The following is a 27,080-nucleotide window of genomic DNA, read 5'->3' on the forward strand; positions in this document are numbered from 1 at the left end:
CGTTGTCTTTGTGGCTGAGCGGCCCGACGGGGTTGCTGGCGATTTTGGTTGTTTGATACCGAGGGACGCCGGAAGGACTGATGGCGGTAAGAAGGAGGCGGAAAGCGTCGAAAGCGTTGAGGAAACCACTTGGTGCGGTGAACCTGGGGTTGATCGCCGCATTTAGTGGCCAGAACTTTAAAGTCGTGGTTGGTTTTTAGCTTGTCGTCGGTGCCAGAGTTAAAGAGGCCCATGGCGTCGAAGGGGAGGTCTTCGATGACCTGCCTCGAGGAGGAAGACAGACCGGAAGATCTCAGCCAGGCGTGGCGACGAATAGCAATGGCGTGGGCAATCATCTTGCCGGCCGTGTCGCCCGTATGCTTAGCCATCTGGATTTGATGATGCGCTAACGAATCGGCCTCTTGTTGGAGGGTGGACATGACGGACCGGTCTTCATCCGACAATTTAGAGAAGAAGGGCTGAGCTTTCTCCCAAAGGATCTGCTGGTATGCCCCCATACAGGCCCCATAGTTCGCCATTCTACAGAGTAGAAGGGCTCCGGAATAGAGCTTTCGACCGACCGCGTCGAACCTCTTGCCCTCTCTGTCTGCAGGGGTAGTGGATTCACGGCTGGAAGACTGAGAAGCTTTAACGACCATGGAGTTCGGGTCGGGATGGTGTTTAAGCCATTCTAAAGTGTCGTCATCTGTACGATACCAAGACTCGATTCTCTTCGAGGTAGGAGGGATCGAGGAAGGAGTCTTCCACGAAGATTGGATGACATCTAGGAGATAAGGCAAAAATGGCAACAGCGTGGCTGGAGGAGCCTGGGCTTGGACCCGTTTGAAGACTGGGTCAGTAACTGCCTTGGAAGTCTGTTTGATTTCTAGACCCAGGGCGTCGGCCATTCTAATCATTTGTTCGGAGAAAGCCCGAATGTTGTCGGTAGGCGAAGGAGGGTCCACCTCATAGGCGTCATGAGGAGGAGAGAGATCAAGGCCTAAGGATACTACCGAGGCCGAGAGAGCGGAATCAGGGCGATCTATATCGATCTCATCGTCCCCAGCCCCTTGAGGGGACTGGGGGGGAGATGACAACACAGTCTCTGGTGGCGGCAAAGCCTCAAGAGCAGAAGCCATCTGTGGCCGAGTATCTTTGGAGGCCGAGGCCTGGGCCGCTCGAGCCAGGCGTGTGGTCTGTCTACCCCGTTCCGGTGTCGAGGTCGGGGGAAAAAGCTGCTGGCGAGACGGACGATGAGAGACAGCAGGTCGAGGAGATGGCACCCTGACCACTGTCTGAGTGGAGTGGTGGGGTGAGTCCTGCAACTCGCCATCAGAAAGTTGCTGAGGAGAAGTTTGGCGAGGTCGCTGAGCAGGAGCGATCGGAGAGGACCTTCTAGAAGAAGTCGCCGAAGAAAGGACGTCCATCTTGGAGGAAGCAGAAGAGGAAGAACGTTGGGTTGCCCTCTTCTTAGCGAGTGGTTGTTTTGATGGAACCCTCAGGGATTTTCCCGGCGTGGGAGGGACCATTGCTGAGTCGGATTGGGTCCGACGAGCTTCCTCGTGAGCCCTTTTAAGGGCGATCTTCATCGCAGAGGTCGACGGAGGAGCCCCAAGATGGGATCGGGCCGAAGATACGGAAGCCACCGAGCTCGATGTCGAGGAAGGGCCGACCCGACCAGAACGTGTCGACACCGTAGCCGTGGTGAGTGTGCACGGTGGTTTAGCGGCCTTAGACGATCTGGAGGCTCTGGACGCCTTAGACGAGACCGAAGGGGCTTTAGCTGTTGAAGCCGACATCGAACCCGGATTAAGCGGCGGCTTCGTGCCCGAAGTCGACGGAGCGGGTTCAGGGGCAAGCGATTTTTCATAGAGCGCCGCTCTAAGCCTCGCGGCTCTATTTTTTCTAGCCTGAGCCGTTAGGGCCAGGCAGAAGCGGCAGGTACCGACGACATGTGCCTCTCCGAGGCAGTAGAGGCACTTGGCGTGGCCGTCGGAATCAGGAATTTTAGCGGCACACTGAGTGCAGCGCTTGAAGCGAGTCGTAGACATGAGAATCCGAAGTGAACCTTGCGGCGGAAAAAAGGAACTGGGGAGGAGACGCCGAGGGCTGCCTTATATGCCCTCCGGGGACGGAGGGGCGTGGCTACCGCCAAAATTTAAACTTCAGCTTGGGAAGAGTTTCCGTTGGGACCTGCGCAGGCGCAGCCTCTCCATTAGTGTGCATTCACAGAGTACACGAAGAAAAAACATAAATTCTCCTAGAAATGCACTGGCAAATACTGATTTACAGTAGATTTTGTCTTTCCCCATCTGCCATATGCAAAACCAAACTGCATTATGTATGAAATGATGGTAGATAGCCTAGCAGCCCACAAGAAGCAACATATCTATCAACTGCACCATTAAAAGAAACTGTTTTATTGAAACTATTTTTTTTAAAAAAAACAGGTGAGGCAGTATAAATGATAAAAGGATTTATATAGGAAGGAAGAACTGACATTAAAAACATAAACAAAAGGACAAGAGAATACAATTTTCATACTAGATATAGTATGAAGATAAAACTAACAGGTGTTTTATAAAAGCACAACACCACACACAAAAATGGTTCCAAGGTCTATGGAAAAATCAGTCTTAACAATGATTTATTAACTATGTTAAAATAGTTCTTGAACAATGGCTACTTATCTTAAATTTATACAATTGCCGTTGTAGGCAGAAATATATTACACATTACACATTTTATCAACAGGTTTTCTTCACTTAGCCATGAGTAGTATCATCTTCCACAAAGTCTTTGGCCATCTCTGCTGTGATCACATCAATATGACTGACCTAAATTGACAAGAGAATATAAGTGTGTAATTGATAAGAGATTCCAGAAGACAATACAGCTCTACAGTATCAATCTAAAGCATATGTTTAGGAACATAAGTTTGCTTTGAATGACCCAAACAATGCCAGCTCAGAGTCCTTCACAGTTCTGAAATTCAGCTTTCTGGGAGCCTCCATTTTGATTTCTAATATGTGTATTTGCAAAGATATACAAGCAGTCCTTGAGTTGCAAACATCCGACTTACAAACGACTCATAGTTAAGAAAGGGGTGAGACAACAGGAAGTGAAGAAAATCTACCTCTAAGGCCTCTTCTACACAACTGAATAAAATCCCACATTATCTGCTTTGAACTGGGATATACAGTGGAGGAAAAAAGTATTTAGCCAGATACCAATTGTACAAGTTCTCCCACTTAAAAAGATGAGAGAAGCCTGTAATTGACATCATAGGTAGACCTCAACTATGAGAGAGAGTATGAGAAAACACATCCAGAAAATCACATTTGTCTGATTTTTCATGAATTTTTCATGAATTTTTCACGGTGGGAACAGGCCTTTCAGTTGTATCTTGCTGCAGCGGGACTTGAGAAGGTGTCAAAGAAGCGGCAGATAGCTATCCTGCTACATTGTGTGGGAGAGGAAGGAGTTTCTTTATATAATACAGTAGAGTCTCACTTATCCAACATAAACGGGCCGGCAGAACGTTGGATAAGCGAATATGTTGGATAATAAGGAGAGATTAAGGAGAAGCCGATTAAACATCAAATTAGGTTATGATTTTACAAATTAAGCACCAAAACATCATGTTATACAACAAATTTGACAGAAAAAGTAGTTCAATACACAGTAATGCTATGTAGTAAATACTGTATTTACGAATTTAGCAGCAAAATATCACGATGTATTGAAAACACTGACTACAAAAATGCGTTGGATAATCCAGAACGTTGGATAAGCGAGTGTTGGATAAGTGAGACTCTACTGTACATTTGTTTTTGCCGAGGAGAACCCGAAAGATATTGCAGAGGTTCTGGAACAGTTTAGGACTTATTTTTTTACCTCGGAAGAACATTGTGTTTGAAAGGTTTTGTTTCTGGAACCATATGCAGAGTTCTGGAGTTACAAATGTGCAATTTATTGCTGAGCTAAAACTGAAAGCAGCCAGCTGTGAATTTGGAATGGCAGTTAATGAGATGATAAGAGATAAAGTTGTTTTTAGTTTACAGCAAGAGAAACTGAAACAAAAGTTGTTACAAGAAGCCGATCTTACACTTGAGAAGGCCGTGGAGATATGCCGGGTTGATGAGACAACGAGAGCTCAGCTGAGAACCATGGCAATAACATTGAAAGAAGGAGTGTTTGAATTACAAGACGGCTGTTCCGTCCCCCAGGACGATGGTTTGCCTTACTTATTGGTCGTTTGTTTGTTTTCCCTCCTTTGCATTTTGTTTCAGCCTCTGGCTGCAAAAGCCCAGGAAAGGTGGCTTGAAGTCTGCAAGAGCTGGCTGCAGTTTTCTTTGCAATGATTGGTCAAAGAGTACAACATCTTAGGACCGCCCTTTTTACCAGGGTCTAGTCTCCATTTTAGAGTTTCATTCTGGCTATAGTCTTCCAACGTGCTGGAGCTGTGCAAGGCTAACTGGGACAAATCATCCTCAAAACCAGGCCAATCTAAGCCTATCCAAATTAGATAAGTATTGAATTATACTGATCTGGAATAGGAAATCTAGTTAGAGGAGCAGGGTTATTCCATCGCTTCTAGAACTAATCTTTGCTGTAAAGATAGGGAAGGAAAGAGTTTCTCCTTCTAATATAGACAGCGTGATTAGGGTATAGTGGTTTTATAATCACCTTTGCCTTCTGGAACCAGGGATAATTCTGCAACTAAAACCTATGGAAATTTGTTTCATTTTCTGCAACTTTAAGATCTGTGCCAGGTTTACAACCTTGTATGAATAAACATCCTTTTTTGAAGTTCTCCAGACTCAGTCGTTCAATATTTTAGGACAGCTTATAGGGATTTGCAGTTCGCCCGGATAAAGGACGGCACGTTTCAGCTTTATAGTTTTTTTTATTGTCTGGCGGACGGCACACGGCCATGGAGAAAACAAAGAGATTATAACTCAAGCTCTGGGAACCAGGGAGTCAAGACACAGAGACAATTGGAAAAATCAGAATAAGTGTGGTTATTGTGGTACAGCTCATGAACCTCGGAGATGTCCAGCATTTGGAAAGACCTGCAACAAGTGTGGCAAGAAAAATCATTATGCCAAGTTATGCAGGTCAAGGGTGACCAATCCTGTGAATATACAAGCCAGACAACACATTCATGAGTTGAATGTAAGTAATTTAATGATAGGAAAGCTGGATGAAGAAATGAAGGACACACAGATAACAAACAAGGCAGGATGGTATGCTGATATTTCCATAAGAGACTGTATAATTTAGATACTGGAGCTGAAGCAAATGTGTTACCATTTAGTATATTTTCTAGAATACCTGGTGCAAAACAAATGTCTAAGAGTAAAGTAGTGCTGGTTGCATATGGGGGAACAAAAATACAACCAATGGGAGCAGTTGAGTTTGATTGTATAACAGCAAAAGGAGTGTATAATCTGTTGTTTTATGTGACAGATTGCTCGACAACCCCATTATTAGGCAGACCAGCTTGTGAGAATTTGTGTTTAATTTATAGGGTAGATCTGATACAGACAGAGGAGTTATTAACACAAGAAAAATTGCTCAGCTTATATCCAGAAGTATTCCAGGGTCTCGGTGAGTTTCAAGGACATCACCACATTCACACTGATCCAACAGTGGTTCCCGTGATCCAAGGATGTAGGAGAGTGCCCTTTGCCATACATGATAGGCTAAAGGATACCCTTGATCAGATGGAAAATATGGGAGTTATAACAAAAGTTGTAGGACCCACAGATTGGGTGAGCAGTCTTGTTATCACTGAAAAAAAGAATGGGTCTCTGCGTATTTGTCTTGATCCGCGAGATCTAAATAAGGCAGTGCGGAGACAACATTATACCATCCCAACAGTTGAGGAAGTTTTAAGTCACCTAGCTGGAAAGAAAATCTTCACAATAATAGATGAGAAAGATGGCTATTGGCAGGTAAAACTAGATAAAGCATCATCCAGATTATGTACATTCAATACGCCGTGGGGAAGGTATTGTTTTAATCGTTTACCATTTGGGCTTAAATCCTCAAGTGAGGTTTTTCAACAGAAAAATCAAGAAACATTTGGGCATATAAAAGGTGTATATATGATTGCTGATGATATGATTATAGCAGCTGAGACAAGTAAACAACATGATGAGATTTTACATCAGGTAATGGAAACAGCACGTGTCAAAAACATCAAGTTTAACAAAGAAAAGATCCAGTTCAGGGTAAACTCTGTTAGATATATGGGCCATATTGTGACTGCAGAGGGAGTCAGGCCAGACACTGAGAAAGTAAAGGCAATTCAAGAAATGAAACCTCCCAATGACAGACAGGGAGTGCTTAGATTTCTAGGGTCAGTACAGTATTTGGCAAAATACATCCCAAAAGAGGCAGAGTTGACAGCGCCATTGAGAAGTCTGTTAAAGAAAAATATGAGTTTTCAATGGATGCCAGAACATCAGAAAGCTTTTGAGGCGATCAAGCAAAAGTTGTGCGATGCACCTGTACTGCAGTATTTTGATGTGACAAAACCAGTTGTTATCCAAGCAGATGCTTCAAAAGATGGCTTAGGAGCATGTCTCCTACAGGATAATAAGCCAGTGTCTTATGCTTCAAGGGCACTCAGTTCTGCAGAGAAAAATTATGCTCAAATAGAGAAAGAATTGCTTGCTGTTGTATATGCAGTACAAAAGTTCCATCAGTATGTGTTTGGTAAAATGGTTCTAGTTCAAACTGATCACAAGCCCTTAGAATCAATTTATAAAAAACCAATAGGCAGTGCCCCGGCTCGTCTGCAAAGAATGTTGTTGCAGCTTCAGAAGTATCAACTTAACTTTGTATATACTCCAGGTAAACTTATGTATCTGGCTGATACCTTGTCAAGAGCTACTGTTGACCCCCCTGGAAGTCAGGAAAATCCAATAGGAGATGAGAAAGTGATATACGAAGTGAATACATTAGCCATGCACCCAGATAAAATGGGTTTAATACAAGAAGCAACAAAATGTGATCCCCAGCTTAGGATGATTCAAACATACCTAAACCAAGGATGGCCAAAGTACATGAGAAAGGTGGCTCCAATAGCAAAATCTTTTTGGCCGGTTAAAGATCACCTAAGGTATAGGGATGGGGTTCTTTTCATGGGAGAAAGAATAATCATTCCGGCAAGCCAAAGACAAAATGTTCTTGCACAGCTGCATGAGTCCCATCAAGGGATTCAAAGAACCAAAGAAAGAGCAAGACAGTTGATGTACTGGCCTCGTATGTCCAAAGATATTGAGTCAGCTGTTGGCAGTTGTTTTGTGTGTGCTTGTTTTGCCCCAAATAATCAAAAGGAACCACTTAAACCCCATGAGATCCCAGAAGGGCCATGGCAGAAGGTGGGCGTGGATATATTTGAACAGGACAATCGCTCTTTTCTGTTGGTAATTGACTATTTCTCAAAATACCCAGAAGTAGTAAGTTTACCTGATAAAACTGCAAGAACAGTAATTGTCAAGATGAAATCTGTGTTTGCAAAACATGGAACTCCATTAATTGTGGTGAGTGATAATATGCCATTTGCGAGTCAAGAATTCAAAGTATTTGCGAAAGAATGGGGATTTGAACAATGCTTTAGTAGTCCGGGGTATCCACAATCTAATGGTATGGTAGAACGAGCCATCCAGTCTATAAAACAACTTACACATAAAGTAGGAAAGGCAAGGGGTGATCTGTATGCAGCATTGTTGGAATACCGGAATACACCTGTGACAGGACTATCATATTCACCTGCACAAATATTGATGGGCAGAATGCTGAGAAGTAAACTTCCCATAACAACTGACTTATTATGTCCTAGGATTCCTATTAACGTGCGTCAAGATCTACAAAGAGCTCAGGAAAGACAGAAACATTTTTATGATCGAACAGCAAGACCCCTCAAACCACTAAGAGAGGGGAGATTTGGTATGGATGCAATCCAATAATTGCAAAGAAAGATGGCTTCCTGCCGTTGTGATAGAAAAATGTAAACAACCTTGGTCATATCTAATAAAGAATCAGCACGGTCGCGTATATCGGCGTAATAGGCGTCAATTAAAACAACGGAACCAAACACCAGAAACTACAATTCAAGGAAATACAACATATAATGGTTCTAGAGGGATGTTTGTGAACAAAAGTGACGCACATGTAATAGCAGATAGAAAGCCAACGTATGTGACATCGCATGGCAGGCCTGTGTTTGAACCTGTAAGGTACACTCCTTAAGAAGGATGGTGCTGAAGACCATCCTCAACGGTGGGCTAAGTACTAGTGACCTCTGGCCCCATAGAAGACATATTTTCTTACCTGTCTAGTGATGTAATGAAGCTGCCAAGTTTTGAGAGACTTTTGTAATTTTGATGTATTATTTTTTTAACACTTTTATAAAATGTATTTTGTTTTGTCTTGTCAGATGTGTAGTTATTATGTATGAAGGGGAGATGTGGTATACTGTGCCTTTAAGCCACACTCTCTGGTTGTTACAGCTGTAATGTAAGAACTACTGATTGCTGGGATATATAGCTTTTGTGCACCCAAAGCCTCAGTAGCCTTCCTAATGTTTGGAATAAACTCTTTCCTACAAGACTCTGCTGGCTGTTGAGCTTCCTTCATACGAATTGGACACAGTATTCCAGGTGTGGTCTGACCAAGGCAGAATAGAGGGGGAGCATGACTTCCCTGATCTAGACGCTATTCCCCTATTGATGCAGGCCAGAATCCCATTGGCTTTTTTAGCTGCCGCATCACATTGTTGGCTCATGTTTAACTTGTTGTCCACGAGGACTCCAAGGTCTTTTTCGCACACACTGCTGTCAAGCCAGGCGTCCCCCATTCTGTATCTTTGATTTCCATTTTTTCTGCCAAAGTGAAGTATCTTGCATTTGTCCCTGTTGAATTTCATTTTGTTAGTTTCGGCCCATCTCTCTAGTCTGTCAAGATCGTTTTGAATTCTGCTCCTGTCTTCTGTTATCAGTATAAAAGACACCTGTCCACAACCTCAAGCAGTCACACTCCAAACTCCACTATGGTAAAGACCAAAGAGCTGTCGAAGGACACCAGAAACAAAATTGTAGACTGGGAAGACTGAATCTGAAGACTGAATAGGCAAGCAGCTTGGTTTGAAGAAATCAACCGTGGGAGCAATAATTAGAAAATGTAAGAGATACAAGACCACTGATAATCTCCCTCTGGGGTTATATGCAAGATCTCACCCCGTGGGGTCAAAATGATCACAAGAACGGTGAGCAAAAATCTCAGAACCACACGGGGGGACTTAAGAGAATGACCTGCAGGGAGTTGGGACCAACACAATAATGGCTACTATCAGTAACACACTACACCGCCAGGGACTCAGATCCTACAGTGCCAGATGTGTCCCCCTGCTTAAGCCAGTACATGTCCGGGGCTGACTGAAGTTTGCTAGAGAGCATTTGGATGATCCAGAAGAGTACTGGGAGAATATCATACGGTCAGATGAAACCAAAATAGAACTGTTTGGCAGAAACACAACTCGCTGTGTTTGGAGGAGAAAGAATGCTGAGATGCATTCAAAGAACACCATGCCTACTGTGAAGCATGGGGGTGGCAACATCATGCTTTGGAGCTCTTTCTCTGCAAAGGGACCAGGGCGACTGATCCGTATAAATAAAAGAATGAATGGGGCCCTGTATCGTGAGATTTTGAGTGCAAACCTCCATCAAGGGCACTGAAAATGAAACGTGGCTGGGTCTTTCAGCATGACAATGATCCCAAGCACATCGCCAGGGCAACGAAGGAGTGGCTTTGTAAGAAGCACTTCAATGTCCTGGAGTGGCCTAGCCAGTATCCAGATCTCAACCCTATAGAAAATCTTTGGAGGGAGTCGAAAGTCCGTGTTGCCCAGGGACAACCCCAAAAGATCACTGCTCTTGAGGATATCTGCATGGAGGAATGGGCTAACATACCAGCAATAGTGTGTGCCAACCTTGTGAGGACTTAAAGAAAACGTTGACCTCTGTCACTGCCAATAAAGGATATATAACAAAGTCTGAGATGAACTTTTGTTATGGCCCAAATACTTATTTTCCACCATAATTTGCAAATAAATTCGTGAAAAATCAGACAATGTGATTTTCTGGATGTCTTTTCTCATGTTGTCTCTCATAGTTGAGGTCTACCTATGATGTCAATTACAGGCCTCTCTCATCTTTTTAAGTGGGAGAACTTGTACAACTGATATCTGAATAAATACCTTTCCCCCCACTGTATGTCAGTGTGGACTCAGACATTCCAGTACAAAACAGATATTGTGTGATTTTCTGCCTCGATATTCTGGGGTATAGGGCTATATAGAAGGGCCCAAAGAAGGGAAATTCACTCCTGAAAGAGTTATCATGTGAAAAAGGTGTTCCCACTAAAGTTTTATCTCCAATCCTTGTTTCCACAACAAGCCAAATTTTTCAAAATCCAATTATCACAGGGACAGAAAGTGAGGTGAAATCTTCTGAACAGTGCCACAGACAACAAAACAAACCCCACAGGGGTGTTAATCCTTCCCTATGCTACCCATATCTTTTATTTATATCTATCTATCTATCTATCTATCTATCTATCTATCTATCTATCTATCTATCTATCTGGAATTACACTTATAACATAGAAGTTGGAATTTGTTCCAACTTACATACAAATTAAACAACCCTACAGAACCTATCTTGTTCATAACTTGGGGACTGCCTGCACTTGGAAGTGGCTAGATGGGGTTCTTAAACTTTTTCAGCCACGGAGCCCTTTGTGAAGCAAAACGTTTTCATGGAGATCCAAGAAATGTTTATATACTATGGGAAAACTTTTAGATCAACATAAACTTAACAGTGTTACAGTGAAAGACTTCAGGGGCCATCCAGTTCAATCCCCTTCTGCCCTCCAGGAAAAGCACAAACAGAGCTCCCCCTGTTAATGATAATAATCATAGTAAGAGGGGCAACCCTGGGGGAGAAGAGCGGTATATAAATAAAATAAAATAAATAAATCCCAGGGGCCATACAGTCCAACCCCTTTCTGCCATGAGCGAAAAGCACAAACAAAGCACCCTCAATGGCCATATGAAATAGGGTTTTGGAAACAAGGAAGGCTAAGGATCAGGGTGGCGATAAAGTTGAGGGAAAAGGGCTTTTGGTGGTGAGGGAAGGAGGGGAGGGGGAGGAGCAAGAAGGAGAAGGAAAAAGCTTGGAGGAGGATGACACAGGAAGAAGAGGGAAGTGCGGAGCTGCTCAGCATGCTTCACGGAGCCCTAAGGGCTTCTTGAAGCACACTTTGAGAACCACTGGGCTAGACAATCCCTAGAATCATAGAGCTGGAAGAGACCACAAGGGCCATCCAGTCCAAAACCGTTATGCAGGAATACACAGTCAAAGTACTTTCAACAGATACCCATCCAGTCTAGGTAACTCTCATAGGTAATTTGAATCACCCTTCTATTGATCAAGGATTTAGTATCTACTATATTTGATCCCATGATATTTATACAACCAGAAAAAACTATCTTGTTGTGGGCTTTTTTCATTAAAAAGGATGCCATACAAACTGCTTATAAACTTTAGAGACAACCTACAAATAGAACTCTATTTACTGTGTTCTAAAATGTTTTAAGATAGGCATTTCCAGGTCACCAAAAACATTCAAATCAAACTGAAATCTAAGCGAACATCTAGCCCTTGATGTCACTTGAAATATTTTAACATTTATGTTGAAATCACGTACCTGGGCCTGAAATACAATGACCTGAAACTAACTTTATTTAATTATTTTTAACATTCATGCATCTATTCATGCATCACAGAATTACAGCTAGTCTGCAACAATATTCGGTTTCACCTATTATAAATGGTATACCTTGTTTCTGAATTTCACACCATAAAATTTATCAGCGGATTCAAGCAGTTCAGGCCTAAAAGTTGTGGTGATGAACTGAGCATGTGATGCCAATTCCATAATCATATCTGGAGAGAAAGAAAAACCTGCTAGTGGGTGACAGGTAACACACAGAAGCTTCCTTAGCATGTTAAATACAAAATCACTACATTAAAATATAATCAATACACCAATTGTTAATAGGCAGGATGTAACATTTGTTGTTGTTGTTGTGATAGGAGCTTGAAAGCAATGAAGCAGCTCCCCTTTCCATATCTGGGAAAAAAGACAACTAAAAGCTGCACACATACTATGCTAAATTGGTATATAAAAGCAGTAATTCATTACTGTTTTTTTAAAGTATGGGATGCTTTTTCTGTATGTGAATGTAGACAGCAATATATAATACCTATGCTGAATTATATGCATTTGTCAGTCTTAATCAAGTTGTACCCTGCCTTGAGCCATAGGGAGGAGAGGTTAGTAACAAACAGCAACAGCAACATAACCCTTTACCTGAAACAGCCTTTCTATGTTGAGCATCCAAGGCCTGATCAATTTCATCAAAAAGGTAAAAGGGAGCTGGGTCACATTTCTGGATGGCAAAAATCAAGGCTAAGGCCACTAGAGACTTCTGTCCACCAGAAAGCTGCTGCATCTCTCTCATTTCACCTTGTTTACCAGTGAATGAAACCTGAAGAAACAAAGAAGGCTAGTTACTGCTATTTAGGAAGTATTGTTGTCATATGCTGGTTACAATGAAGACAGTTAACTGTTCTTAAAAGGCAAAAAGAAAAAAAGAAAAAAAGAAAAAAAAAGATCATGCTCCTTTACCCTAATCCCAACTCCAGTGAACTGGTCTACAGATGGGACACTGCTCTGGGACCCCGATCCCTTCTCACTCTCAGCACTGCCTTCGCCTTCATCTTGAGACTGACTCCCTTCCACATCCCCTTTCTTCATCACAAGGGTTGCTTTTCCTCCAGGCACCAGCTTCTGGAAAACCTCACTGAAGTTCTTTGACACCTTGGAAAAATAGAATTCAGTTCAGTTTTTGTAAAAAGGGGCTAAATACTTTTAATAGAATACTGCCACAATAACTCATTCCAGTACCTATCAAGTTAATGTATGAAGTGTGAACACTAACAATTAGACAATGTAACAAGATTTTTGCTCCTGGGTTACAAACGTCATTACTAATTGGTTCTATCATAAAAACATGGAAAAGGTGTATTAAATTGCAAAACCTTTGTTTTTATGGGACATCCTGAGCACATTTTGCTATAATTTTTCAATAAACATCACATCTAAGTCTCAACCAATTCAACACAGTTAGTGGCAGCCACAAAAATGAAGTTTCTGGGATATAACAACTATTTTCAAAGTAAGTATTGCACAAACAGGAATACAGTACTTCCAAACCAGGAACAGAAAATTTTTCAAATTTTGTTACATAGTGTTATCGATGCAATGTTATTCAAATGTAAGTGAAAGAGTGACACAAAAGAATGTCAGTAAGCAATCCTTCTTCTCTTTCTTGAGCATACACAACCCCTTATTGTAAATTCAAAATTTGGTCTGACCATATTGTAAGAAATATGTAAGATTTCAGCAAACTTACTTTTATTGTAAAAACAAAGTAAAGTTGAATGGAATATATAAACATAGCTACTTTCCACTGCAGTTAAAATCCAAATTTTATTGATTTGTGTCTCTAGATATAAAAACGTAACATAAAAAGCAAATATATAACAAAAAACTATTATAAATCTTCACTTCTTTCTAAATTTAGACTGCAAAGTGGTGTATTTTTGGAGTTTTTATAACATAAAGGCAATATATAAAGCCATCCCTCCATATCCATGGCTTGAACATATAAATTTTAAACCAAAAAGCATGTTGTCCACATGTAAGTGACTCACACAAATGTCAATGAGCAATCATGTGAGCAGTCTCAATCAAGAGATATAAGCAGGATATAAATATAATAATAGTAATTATAATAATTCTTTGCTTTCTTGAATTTACAGAAGCCCTTACTGTAAATTAAAAATCTGGCCTGATCACATTCTGAAAATTATGTAAGCGTTTGGTAAATTTGTCTTTCTTGTAAAATGAAAGTGAACTGGAAATGCAACTACAGTAGAGTCTCGCTTATCCAAGCCTCGCTTATCCAAGCTTCTGGATAATCCAAGCCATTTTTGTTGTCAATGTATTCAATATATCATGATATTTTGGTGCTAAATTCGTAAATACAGTAATTACAACATAACATTACTGCGTATTGAACTACCTTTTCTGTCAAATTTGTTGTATAACATGATGTTTTGGTGCTTAATTTGTAAAATCATAACCTAATTTGATGTTTAATAGGCTTTTCCTTAATCCCTCCTTATTGTCCAAGATATTCACTTATCCAAGTTTCTGCCGGCCCGTTTAGCTTGGATAAGTGAGACTCTACTGTATATACATTTAAAATAAAAACACATTCAAAGCTTACAGCAACGTATGCAATTAAAATCAAAATTATATTGATTTGCAGCTTTAGATATAAAAATGACAACACTATAATCAAATGTATTCCACAAAGCTATCATACATCTCCACTTCTATCGAAACTTAATCCTGCAATGGAATGTATTTCTAAAGCTTACATAACATGAAGGTAATACAGTAGAGTCTCGCTTATCCAAGCCTCGCTTATCCAAGCTTCTGGATTATCCAAGCCATTTTTGTAGTCAATGTTTTAAATATATCATGATATTTTGGTGCTAAATTCATAAATACAGCAATTACAACGTAACATTACTGCGTACTGAACTACTTTTTCTGTCAAATTTGTTGTATAACATGATGTTTTGGTGCTTAATTTGTAAAATCATAATCTAATTTGATGTTTAATAGGCTTTTCCTTAATCCCTCCTTATTATCCAAGATATTCGCTTATTCAAGCTTCTGCCGGCCCGTTTAGCTTGGATAAGTGAGACTCTACTGTATATATAAAGTAGTCCCTCTGTATCCGTGGATTCAACCATCCATATCTGGAAAATATTTTTTAAAACGCAAACGGTGAGTTTGTTGTTTTGCATAAGTGTGCCACTGTATATTACAAGTTTGGAGAATCCTCAGGTTTCAGTATCAATGGGGATCATATAATCAAACCCCAGCAGATATCAAGCACCTACTATATAACTATCGTAAATACCAGGGTGGAAATAAAAAGCCAGACAGCCTTGTTACAATAGCTTGCAAATAATACCTGCTTAAAAGTCAGCTGGATAGCTTCGTATTTTCTAAGTTCAAGGACATTCATCAATTCCATAATAGATTTATAGCCTCGGTCCAACTCTTCTTGACGTTTTATCAGTTTTTCTTTCTGTTCTGAAAAGTTCACAAATTGATCCAGAGCTTTTTTATTGACGTGGCTGTACTTTTTCAGCTCTGTGTTGCACTGCTCCAGTTTCCTAAACAGCTAATAAAAATGTTAAGACAAACTGTTAGGATATTTCACAAACATCTATTATTGTTATTAGAAGTGAAAGATGAAAATATTTGCTACCTGCTTTAAGCTCAATGTCTGGTACTTTTCAAAAGCTTCCTGTGGTAGTGAGCCCAACTCTCTTATTTTTTTCATACATTCTTCCTTCTTCTTCAGAAGCATTCCTTGCCGGTTAGTCATCTTCTCAAGTTCTTTTGTGTCATGGTTAATGGCATCCATGTGCTCTTTTTCCATGTTCTTCCAGCGTTCCATACTTTTCTGGAAGTCTTTTATTCCAACTTCAGTTTTATCAATTGAATTATCAAGATCTATTGTGCAAAAAAGGAGGTACAAAGGAAGGTAAGCGCAAAGAAAAGCATAAAAACAGGAGAACCTTGTAAAATGATACACATAGAAATGCAAATTATTAACAAACATATAGAAAAGTACTAATAAAACTATAAGGAGATAAAAAAAACTCCCTCCTGGTTATGAAAAGGGGAAATGATGATTTTATATCTTACACACCTCTCCACGAGATGGAACACAACATAGTTAAAATACACTATCATAAACTTTATATAAATACATACATTAAAATGTATTTCTATGAAATACATATATTAAAAAGAGGTAAAAAAGAGCCTTGTGCCATGACTCAATCCAAATGCCAGCAGTTATACTTGCACAGTAAATTCTTTAAATACAGTTTTAAACTACATTACATTTTTTTATCCATTCATTGTTCCAAGTACATTGAGCATATTTAATGTATTGAGCATATTTTAGATAAAAACACTATGTATACTCTTCTCTTGGTTAAATAAAAATACCAACCATCTGATCGTGCCAGTGTGTCTTTTACTCGTTTATTGATGGCTTCAAGTTCAGATGTTGTCGCTGTAAGGACAGTGCCACCTTCAGTCTCTCTCAGCTCATTTAGCTCCTACAACATAAATAACATATAGTTCATGCAGAAGCAAATCACCGGATTGTAAACAATACTGTAGAAAACAGAGGTTGCATTACTGCATTCAATACACTTGTTTTCAAAATATATTCTGTTCTACATATCTGTATTGAGTAAAACTTCTACCACGCCTTCGCATTAAAAAATGTATAAAAACTAAGAGGGATTAGCACTTTAATTTCTAATAGTACTCCACTGAGTCAAAATTTGTTGAATGTTGACCACATCAGAAAAATTATGAAGGAACTCCAAAAGTTCAAAATAAATAGTGTGTAGTCTGGCAATTATTTAAATGAGACTCTTAACACTTACCAATGCTTATCCTGAAAGCAGAGCATCAACGAATATTGACACACAAATTCATCTTGAATTGTCAACATTACTATGTGAATATTTTATACCATTGTAATAGAATATTCTAAGTGGTATATATGTTCATGTTTCTGAACACACTACCTTATTCCTGCAAGTAAGGAATTCATCAAATATACTGAAAGCAACACTTGTTAAATAATGGACCTGAAGAGAAAACCTTACTTGTTCAACTTGGTCTAAGCGTTTCCTCAAATTTTCATTGAGATATGTCTCAACTCGTGTAATGATTCCTTCAAGCTTGATCCTCTCATTCAACAGCTGCCTGTTTTCCTATAAAACATTAAAAAGCCATGTTTAGATTCTGTTGACTGTTTCAAATTTAAAAAAATATTTAGATGACATTATTCCTCAGCTTTTTGAAACCACTAATCATCATCATCATCATTGATTTATATAGCACTTTTACTGAACATTGGTGTTTTATAAGTAAAAGAACAGTACCCTCCCCTCAGGCTTACAATCTAATCAACATGTGCATGCTCACTTTTCAGAGAGGTTTTTGGTTTATCTGTTCATTAACAGGTTTACCTTCTATTGTATCCACAAAACCTATTTGAATTCTAGTATTGGAGGCAATGAGCAAATTAATTTGCTTTGTGTATTGTTTAGTGCCATATTTAATATAGGATAACTCCTTCCGTACAATTAGCAGTTAATATGGCACTAACATAATTGAGATTTTTGGATCTATAGTACTGACACCGTATAATTCCGTTACCTTTCATCCACTCTCAACTTTAGAAACACTATTCCATTTCAAATAAAAAAAAACATGCAAGCAAAGCAAGCAAGCAACCAACCAAAATTCGGGTTTAAATGTTCACTTGGCAACACTTCCATTTAAATAGTGACGGAACTAAGCAGTATTCAGAGATAAACTTCTGAACTATGCTGTGTTTTTTATAAATAATTCTCAAACATACTTAACTCTGAAATTTTAAAGTATACTCACTTGTTGTAGTTGCCGGATCTCATCGTTAAGTGCATCCACACGCTTCTGGTCATCTAAACTGAGTTGAGATAACAGATCCGTTCCCAGTTCAGCTTTTAAGGACTCCCGCGTTGATTCCATGGCATGCAAGCTTGCCTCCAAACTTTGCAAACTCCGTTGCTAATGGGAAAATAAGTGAAATGTAAGTATGCATTTTAAAAAGTGACCTTCCAGTTTATCTAGTTCTTTAAGAAGTGCCTAACACCGGATAAAGGAAAAAAAAAACAGCACTTAATGTATCTAATATACTCTTGCATGATAACATAGGTTTTCGTTACCATCCTATGCATGTATATACAAACATGCTCCACCTTGGATATAAATAAGGTAGAATATAAAAATGGCTTATGAAACAGATAAATTGTGTTCTATTTTTCCCTCTGGCTTTTAAAAAATCTAGTTTATAAGATATAACACTATTCTATAACACCGTGTTCTATACTCAAGAATTTTCCAGATGGGCTACATACCCTGAATTGTCTTTTATATTGAAACTAGAGCAAATGCCTGCTATGTTGCAAATGTTCTCTGATATCCCATACCTTAGGCATAAATGTTTTCTCTGACTGTTGTCTCTTTTCTTTCAGCATTTTCATCTCTGACAAAATGCTGTCTCTTGAAGCCTTGAATTTCCTTTGCTGGGTTTCAATCTGCTGCATTTGATTCATGAGCTGATCAATTTCATTATTAATTCGTGCAAAGTGTTAAGGAAAAATTCTCTTCATCATTAAATTCATGGATATTAGGATTTACAATGAGATTATAATCTCTCTCTAAAAACAGTTTATAATAGAAAAGATGTTATGTGCCATATGCTATAAGCAAGAACAGAAGCCAAAGTGTGATTTGACATTATATACAGGCTGAAAAATATTCAAGCAATTGGATCTCATACTGGACCTGAACAAGAATTAGTGAACCAATGCTAGACATTCCCAAAATATCAGTGTAATTTAAATTAAGATATAATCTTAATTATAGTTTAGGTAGTGAATAAATAATAAAGTTGATAGATTCTCAGTAACAGAATATATTTTTTCCTTTTAACTTTCCCCTAACTGTGATTGTAGTTATTAGTCAGGGAACTGGGGAAATGGCTAGCTTTTTGGTTACAAGTAATGTGTGCTATCAAAAATAGAGACTGAATGCTCTCTGAATTATAACTCTCCCAGAAAATTTAAGAAACAAACCTGAAATAACCCTGCATTCTACCTAGATTTGTTGAAATGAAATTAACCAAAAGAAAAAAAGCACCCATATTCAAGGGGAAAGCTAAATCCATTTTGGCTACTCTGGATGCAAGAAGGAGATGGTACTGTGTACTGGCACATTGTCTTTATTCCACAGCTAGTGACTCTGGTATACAAAAGTACATAAATCACCTCATCCAAATTCTATTTACCTATTCTTTCACACAATAATCACAGAGACAATATTTTAGAAATAAGACATTGGCCAAGCCACCACTACCCATACATGTGCACACATTCTGTGAAGGATATTTTCAATGTTTCTGCGTAAGTTTTCATTGAGTTTTGCTTCAAGTTCGCTTAATTCTACTTCTACTTTTCTAACATCTTTCTGGAGTTCAAGTCGAGACTTTCTTGTGTCATAATAACCTCCTGTCAAAGCGCCCCGGTGGCTCACTTGATCACCTAGAAGAATTTTGTTTTGTTAAGAATGAGAACTAACCCACAGAAACTATTCACAGTCGTTTGCCAAAAGATATGAATAATACAGTATTAGCACACTAAATAAGTAAAGAAAATAAAGAGTTTCTATACTCAATCCGTCCGTTTTAAAATAGAATATCAAAACTTCATGCCATGCAAAAACATGTCCACAGCAGGATGTATTCCAATGATAAATATATTACATTTTCATGGAGTAGTTTTCTCAGATTAAATTGAACAAGTGTAGGGAAATTGTACAGCTCATCAGAACACACTAACCATTTTTGAACCTTTGAGTCAGAGCTTTCCAAATTGTGTGTCATGACTGTGTGTGGTCTATAGGCTTTAGGTGCGCCACATGAAAAATCCCCCCCCCCCTCGCGCAACAAAGGCCGTGTGGCCAGAACAACCAGGCTTGGCTGCCCCTGAAGGAAGAAGAGAGGAGGCAGCCATGGGAGCAACAGTAGCAGCGGCCACTCAGGTGGCACCAAGCCCAAGCCCAAACCCAGGAGCCCGTCATCGTTCTCTGTGCTCGGCCTGATCTCCACCTTATCCCCATCCCCTTAGGCAGTGTCGTGACCCCAGCAGCAGCAGGGGGAAGGAGGAGGGGGAGCAGAAAAATGAGGATGAGTCCAAAGAGACACCGCCCCACAGGACATCCAGTTGAACCCTCTTCAGCCAGGAAGGAAGACACAGTCAAAGCCCTCCTAAACAGACACACATCCAGCTCTGTTTAAAGACCACCAGAGATGTTAAAATAGTTGTCAGATCATGAAATAAAACTAGAAATTCCAACAAAGAAAATTATACCCAGAACATACCTTCCAAAGTAATACAATCCATAGTAAAAGCTCTGGCCAACTGTGTGGACACTTCCATGCTACGGCAAATTAGGGTCTTTCCAAAAACATGTTTGAAGGCTTTATCAAATCTTGGATTATATCTGAGTTTACTGATCATAGGTATAGCATCCTGAAAAAAAAAATCGTTATAGGTAACAGAACTGCATCAATACTGTAGTCACCTTCAGTTATAATACACACAAATTAAAAAGAGAACATGACCCAACTTTGTAGTACAAAAATGAAGAATACTATTAATTCTGAATGTAAACAAGTCACGGATATTTAGTATCACAACACAGAAACCATACGGCCTTCAAGTCACTTCCACCCTTTTATTTGAAGCCAGCAGAGCATTTTAAACCATCATAATTCTGTATGCCTAACAATTATATTTTAAACAAGAAAAACTCACGTTGGTTTCAGGGTATGCAGTATCTCTAACATCCAGTTTGTTAAGAGGGAGAAAAGTTACTTCTCCGGGTAGATTCATTTTATTGAATTCCATTAATATCTTGGTGCTAACCTCATCAGAGTCCACAATATGATAAAAAAGCCTAGTATTAAAAAAGAAAAAGAATTAATGCTTTCATCATAATTAAGACAGAACAGTACTTAGCTAAGACCCATCTTGGCATTCTATCAAACCCAACCAAAGAAACGACAAAAAACTATGCAACTGAGCTTTTATACACAAATATGCCTTGGAAAGTAAGCTACATTCCTCAAAGTAGGTACATTCTGGTAATTTATTGTGGTTACATAGCAAAATCAAATAGTTCTACAAGAAAAGGTCATATTCTCATACCTGTTTCCAGCAGTAACTTCAACACAAGTGTAGAAAGCAGGTTCACATTCAAAGTTATTCATTACTATTCCATGATAGCCATTCAGAACATGTGAGTTAATGCCTTTACGACGGAAATGCTCCAAAACTTTGTTGATGCTGTCAATGCCATTTAGGATAGCCTACATAATCAAATAGAATAAATTGGGCTATATATAGTTTGTGAAAAATATTATAATCCCTCACACTACCCTTCAGTTCATTTTTATATGAACAGGAGGGGAAAGTTTTCTGATCTGCTAAACTTCATACTGCAATTAGAATATTGTCAATAATACATACTGAACTGGATAATTTACGATGCCGCTGAAGCATAGCCACAGTGCACTCACATACATTTAAGTATACCGTATATTGCAAGAAAATTTATTCAACATCCTGATTGTATTGTTATTTTCAAACTTTGATAAGTCACAAATCTAATTTTGGTTTAATGTAATATCTATCTCCAGGTAAATAATTTCTCACATGATTTGGTAGGAAGAAGGGACAAAGAGCTCTGGGGGGGATCTTTAACAGTAACAGTATGTTAGAAGTCCCACCTTTCCTGTTGCTGCTCTTAAAAGCTGTTGTTTCTTTTCCAAGTCTTCCCGTTTTGCTGCAAGGGCTTGTTGTTCTGCATTCTCTTCTCGCCACAAGTAACTGAAAAAGAGTTGACGTTATATCTGGAGAACACCAGATTGGATAAGTCTCATCTAAAACTATTCCAAGACATGTTTTGTAAACTATTTGCAATTTTATACACCTATTGCAATTTCCAGCACTTCCTACTGATTTAGAATTTAAATAATTTGTAGCAGAGACATACTATAGCAACATGCTTTAATGACATTTGTTATTTTATTTCAATACAGTAGAGTCCCACTAATCCAAGATAAACAGGCCGGCAGAACATTGGATAAGCAAAAATCTTGGATAATAAGGAGGGATTAAGAAAAAAACCTATAACATTACATCATGATTTTACAAATTAAGCACCAAAACATCATGTTTTACAAGAAATTGACAGAAAAAGCAGTTCAATACACGGTAATGTTATGTAGTAATTACTGTATTTACGAATTTAGCACCAAAACATTGCAACATTTACTACAAAAACAATGACTACTAAAAGGCAGACTGCCTTGGCTAATACAGAACCTTGGATAAGTGAAGCTTGGATAAGTGAGACTCTACTGTATTAATAAAATACATGCCTATGATTGGCACATAAGGCACAGGACACCACATGCTTGCTATCATTTTGATATTTCAAAATTAATATTTCATATCAAAAACATTCCAATGCTGTAAATCATGCAATACCTTATATTTATTTATAGCACAACATTTTTGAAATATCTGGGGCAATAAGGCCATAGACAATAAGAGCAGCTTATGACCCATGGCTATTGTTTTCTGCTTTTACTGTCTATATGGCAATAGTACCCAGGTATAACACCGCAAACAGAACCACAAGAAAAGTAGCAATGCTCAATAAAATTACTAACTTTCTCTCACTCTGCAATTCGTCCTTTTTGTTTTTCACTTCATAGTATTTCCTGTCCAGTTCTTCCACACGAGCTTTCACTTCACTGAGATCCTGATCCAGTTTCTAATGCATATAAAGAGAAATGTTTAAAATTCAGCATCTCACTCTTTTGACATACTTAATGTACCACAAGTTAGTATTTGCAGGTTTTAGATAGCAGAGAATCACTTTAGAGGTTTCGTTCAGTGTAGGCAAATAATTTACGTTTAAAATTACAGAAGATTTGACAGTTGTATTGCAATTTGTATCTTCACAGCCCAAGACTATGCAAGACATCATAAATTTGTTGTGAAGCACTGGAATTATACTACATTACGCCCACTCCTTCTTGAATTCATCTGGCATCTATACATGTTGGACAGGGCCCTATGGACATGATCCCATTCACAGAACTAGCAAAATTGGGAACACATATCCCAAAGACAAAACGGGACAACAGAATTAAATCCCTCACTCCACATTTATAGAGAATTTGACTTCAGTCGTTGTCCATCCGTCATTATTATATTTGAGAGCTTTTTTTTCCAAGAATATAAAGAAATAAGCCTTTAGCCTAGTTCATTATTTATTTATTTACTTACTACATTTATATCCTACTCTTCTCACCCCTAAGGGGACTCAGAATGCCTTACAAATCAAATGAACATACAATATATTATTAGCATAGCGGTGCATTCAAATATTTTTTTCCCCCAAAAGGTTGCCCAAGGATGTTCTTTCAGTCCTCTACTATTATTCTTGGAGCCATCAAACAGTCCTTTTATGCAAGTGTTTTCCTCCTAGGACTCCTCTTATTGAAGCTATACACTTTACAGATCTAGTCTTTTCCAAACTTCCAAAAAGGCTTTGCGTCTAAGCAGGCTCCATTTCTGCATGACTTGTGTTGAACACAACCTAATTATGTAAAATGAACTATTAAACCATACCATATCTAGTTTAAACAGAAGACCAAAAAACGTATTCCACATGTAAAGCGAAGACTGGTTCAAATACTTTTGACCACTATCAAACTCAACTCCTTACACTGTACTGTTCCAGGTTTTTCTCTTTATTAGCTTCAGTGTCTTCCAAATCTTTGTGTATCGCAGCAATTTGTCTTTTCTTGTCATTGATGGCCTGATCAAGGGATTTGAGTTCTTTTTTAATCCATTTATCTCTCTCTTCTTTGGAGGTGAACTGACTTCCTCGACCTTGCTTTGCATAAAGATCTGTTCTTTCCTGGGTAGCCTGTGCCAATCTGTTTCAAAAGAACAATGTAACAAGATTTTTTTAAAAAAAATCAAAGTATGATGTAATCAATCCAATGTTTCATTTTAATGTTCTTTTCAAATCTGAGAATTTTCTTCACTATTCTGGCAAAATCTCTGTCCTCATGAAATTAAAGGGGCTATAAATCTTAAGTTTTAAACTTGAAACACTTTTTTCCTGACACCAGAACAGCCACTTCAAATTTGTGGCTCTTCGGTGACCTGGACTACAGCTCTCATTACCTCTCCAGTCAGTTAAGACTCCCTCATACATAGAAGTGTTGGGAATTGTAGTGTAATACATCAGGACAGCATGAGGTTAAGGACGGTTACATCCAAGGTACAACTGCTAGACTCTGTTGTGCTTTCCTGCATATGGGTTATCTTTTATTATTTCTAATTTCTACCCTACCTTATATAAGTTTTGAATTCACTTATACCGTTAGCATGAAGTACCACTACTTGTCACATTTTCCCCTCCCCAGCCCTATCTTCTTGCTTCTATACTCTGTGCTGCACTTTCTCCTACCCCCAACCCAAACAATTCTTAAAAAAAAAAAATTTAAGTTCCTGTAAGTTGTTTGTTCACCTCTTTGACTCTTATTTTTCCTGATGCTTTTTTGTGTGTGCTCCTTCTTTCAAACAAGAAACCTGAGCCTATCCCCCATGTAAAAAGTTCTCTCTCTCTCTCTCTCTCTCTCAAGGTGTGGCCGTGGTGTGGGTGCTGCTGGGTCAAGTGGCCAGGCTTTCAGGAGTGAAAGCCAGAAGGAGGGGTACTGAATCTCAATCAGATCCTCCCACGGGTTAACTTTTTGATTTGTTTTTTTTTTAAATCAAGATTTTATTTCTAGGAAATCTAATAATCAGTGGATGACCCAAATGTTCTGAAACTTGGTGGGCTTGTAGTGGTAAATGTACTCTCCAAGTGTGGCCATATTTGTCCCAATAGCTCTAAAAATGACAGAAAGGGAAGCCTTGGAAGTTCTCTCTTTGCCGCCAATGGGTTGGATCTTACCGGGGCAAAAACGGAACACACCCCTACAAATCAATGCTGGACATACAGACCTGGCAATTCCTCTTTCTTCCTTTTCTTTTACACTGTTAAACTTGGGTTCTGTTTCTGCCAGTTCTTTCTGTTTTTCTTCAATCTTCTCAAGAAGTTTTTGCCTTTCTTTCAAGAGTCTTTTCTGGAAATGAAAGTAACAATGTCAACCCTATTTCACTTCACTTCACTTTATTTCTTAATTAGTCGCTCTCCACTAGAGTGCTCCGAGCAACTTACAATTTAAAATATCATTCCACAATATAAAAACATTCAACATAAAACATTCAACAGTGACTATTTGGCAAATTAGATCTGATTTACTTAAATGCACGATCAAACAGCCAAGTCTTTAGCGCTTTTACAAAAGGTCGCAACTCCGACATTGCTCTAACATATGGAGGCAATGAGTTCCACAGAATTGGAGCATAGGTTGAAAAGGCTCTACGCCTTGTAGCTTCCAGGTGTACCTCCCTAGGGCCCAGTACGTATAGATTTTCCTGGGAGGATCGAGGTGACCACTGATGAAAAAAAGGAATGAGGCGGTCCGCAAGATATAATGGTCCTTGGCCATTTCGAGCTTTAAGTGTCAGGATCAGTATCTTGTAAGAGATCCGATGTTCTATTGGTAGCCAATGCAGTTGTTTCAGAATCGGTGTAATATGGGATCTTATAGATGATCCCGGTAGCAGCCTGGCCACCGCATTTTGGACCATTCGGATCTTCTGGGTTTTTGTCTTCGAAAGGCTGGCATATAAGGCGTTACAATAATCCAACCTAGTGGTGACTGTTGCATGGATTACCGTTGCCAATGTTTCTGTCGAAAGGTAGGATGCCAATTTCCTTGCCTGGCGAAGATGAAAAAAGGCCTGCTTATTTATGGCAGTGATCTGGGCCTCCATTGTCAGCGATGAGTCCAACACAACCCCAAGGCTTTTAACAGTAGCAGGCGGAACCAGAACTTCCCCATCAAAATCAGGCAGTGACTGGATTAACTCTGGTGGCTGGCCGGGCCAGAATATCTCAGTTTTTGTGGGATTCACTTTTAGTCTACTCGCTCACAGCCAACTCATCACCGTTTCCAAACACAGTTTAAAGTTCTCAGGAATCGTGGTTGTCCCAGGTTCGAGACGCAAGAGTAGCTGGGTATCATCTGCATACTGGTAGCACTCTATGCCAAAGCTCCGTACTAGTACAGCAAGTGGTCGGACATAGATGTTAAATAACAGGGGCGAAAAGATAGCACCCTGGGGAACTCCACAGCAAAGGCAGGAGCTGTCAGAGCTCTGGCTTAACCACTCCACCCTCCGGTCCCGGAAAAATGAATTGAACCATTTAAGAGCTAAACCTCGTACACCAGACATAGCCAATCGATGGATCAGCAAGTCATGGCCCACAGTGTCGAATGCAGCTGTACCAATAGCGCTGATCCGCCCCAGTCTAACTGACGACGAATTTTGTCAGTAATAGCTACCAAGACAGTCTCTGTCCCATGACCTGAACGAAAGCCTGATTGAAAGGGGTTTAAGCCTGCAGTCTCATCTAAGAATTGCTGTAGCTCTCCCGCCACTGTCCGTTCAATCGCCTTGCTCAAAAATGGAAGGTTTGAAACTAGGCGGTAGTTACTAGGTATGGCGGCATCTAGACTTGGTTTTTTCAGAAGAGGGTGAACCACTGCTTCTTTAAGACACTCAGGGAAAATTCCTTGTTCCAAGCTGTTAATGATGTTCCTTAAGGGATCTCGTAGTCCCTCCCAGCACTCCTTAACCAACCAGGAGGGGCGAGGGTTTGATAAGCCAGCTACTCCTAAGCTCTTTGCGAGAAGCAAAAATAGAAGTTACATAAGTAACAAAAGTACTATTTTCCAGAAATGATTTTGATTCATAATTTACAAGTTTCTTAATTCCAAAGCAAAATTCATACAAGAGTGTTCCTCTACAATAAAAGTGATTCTAGATACTGTTCTTGAACAATCACAGCAATACAGGGAAAGGCTCTTAGTACATTACATAGAGACCATACAAACGTAGCAATGTAAAATATGTATTGTGGACTTCAGATTCTCTCAATGTATATCAAATATATTTGAAACAAGTTAAACTTTTTTCACTATGGGGATCTAGATAAACTGATAACATAACTTACATTATATGCCAATTGCTGTTTCCCCCCCA

At 39.3% G+C, this 27,080-nt stretch overlaps 1 protein-coding gene across 1 annotated transcript in view; it reads right to left on the minus strand.

The window, feature by feature from the left end:
* Positions 1 to 2,440: 2,440 nt before the first annotated feature.
* smc3 (structural maintenance of chromosomes 3) overlaps positions 2,441 to 27,080 on the minus strand; it is a 36,874-nt gene continuing 12,234 nt past the window's right edge. Inside the window, exons 12-29 of the mRNA XM_062976267.1 lie at positions 24,930 to 25,051; positions 23,641 to 23,854; positions 22,577 to 22,680; positions 21,629 to 21,728; positions 21,048 to 21,208; positions 20,655 to 20,796; positions 20,219 to 20,369; positions 19,227 to 19,379; positions 18,267 to 18,418; positions 17,686 to 17,844; positions 16,896 to 17,003; positions 16,226 to 16,334; positions 15,470 to 15,717; positions 15,170 to 15,382; positions 12,745 to 12,936; positions 12,427 to 12,604; positions 11,893 to 11,999; positions 2,441 to 2,816 (exon numbers count right to left, since the gene is read on the minus strand). Of these exons, the coding sequence (XP_062832337.1) occupies positions 2,745 to 2,816; positions 11,893 to 11,999; positions 12,427 to 12,604; positions 12,745 to 12,936; positions 15,170 to 15,382; positions 15,470 to 15,717; positions 16,226 to 16,334; positions 16,896 to 17,003; positions 17,686 to 17,844; positions 18,267 to 18,418; positions 19,227 to 19,379; positions 20,219 to 20,369; positions 20,655 to 20,796; positions 21,048 to 21,208; positions 21,629 to 21,728; positions 22,577 to 22,680; positions 23,641 to 23,854; positions 24,930 to 25,051 (2,685 nt within the window). The 3' untranslated portion in view covers positions 2,441 to 2,744. The remainder of the gene's footprint in view (positions 2,817 to 11,892; positions 12,000 to 12,426; positions 12,605 to 12,744; positions 12,937 to 15,169; positions 15,383 to 15,469; positions 15,718 to 16,225; positions 16,335 to 16,895; positions 17,004 to 17,685; positions 17,845 to 18,266; positions 18,419 to 19,226; positions 19,380 to 20,218; positions 20,370 to 20,654; positions 20,797 to 21,047; positions 21,209 to 21,628; positions 21,729 to 22,576; positions 22,681 to 23,640; positions 23,855 to 24,929; positions 25,052 to 27,080) is intronic.

Source organism: Anolis carolinensis, chromosome 3 (genome assembly GCF_035594765.1).
Source record: "Anolis carolinensis isolate JA03-04 chromosome 3, rAnoCar3.1.pri, whole genome shotgun sequence".
Taxonomy (NCBI): Eukaryota; Metazoa; Chordata; class Lepidosauria; order Squamata; family Dactyloidae; genus Anolis; species Anolis carolinensis.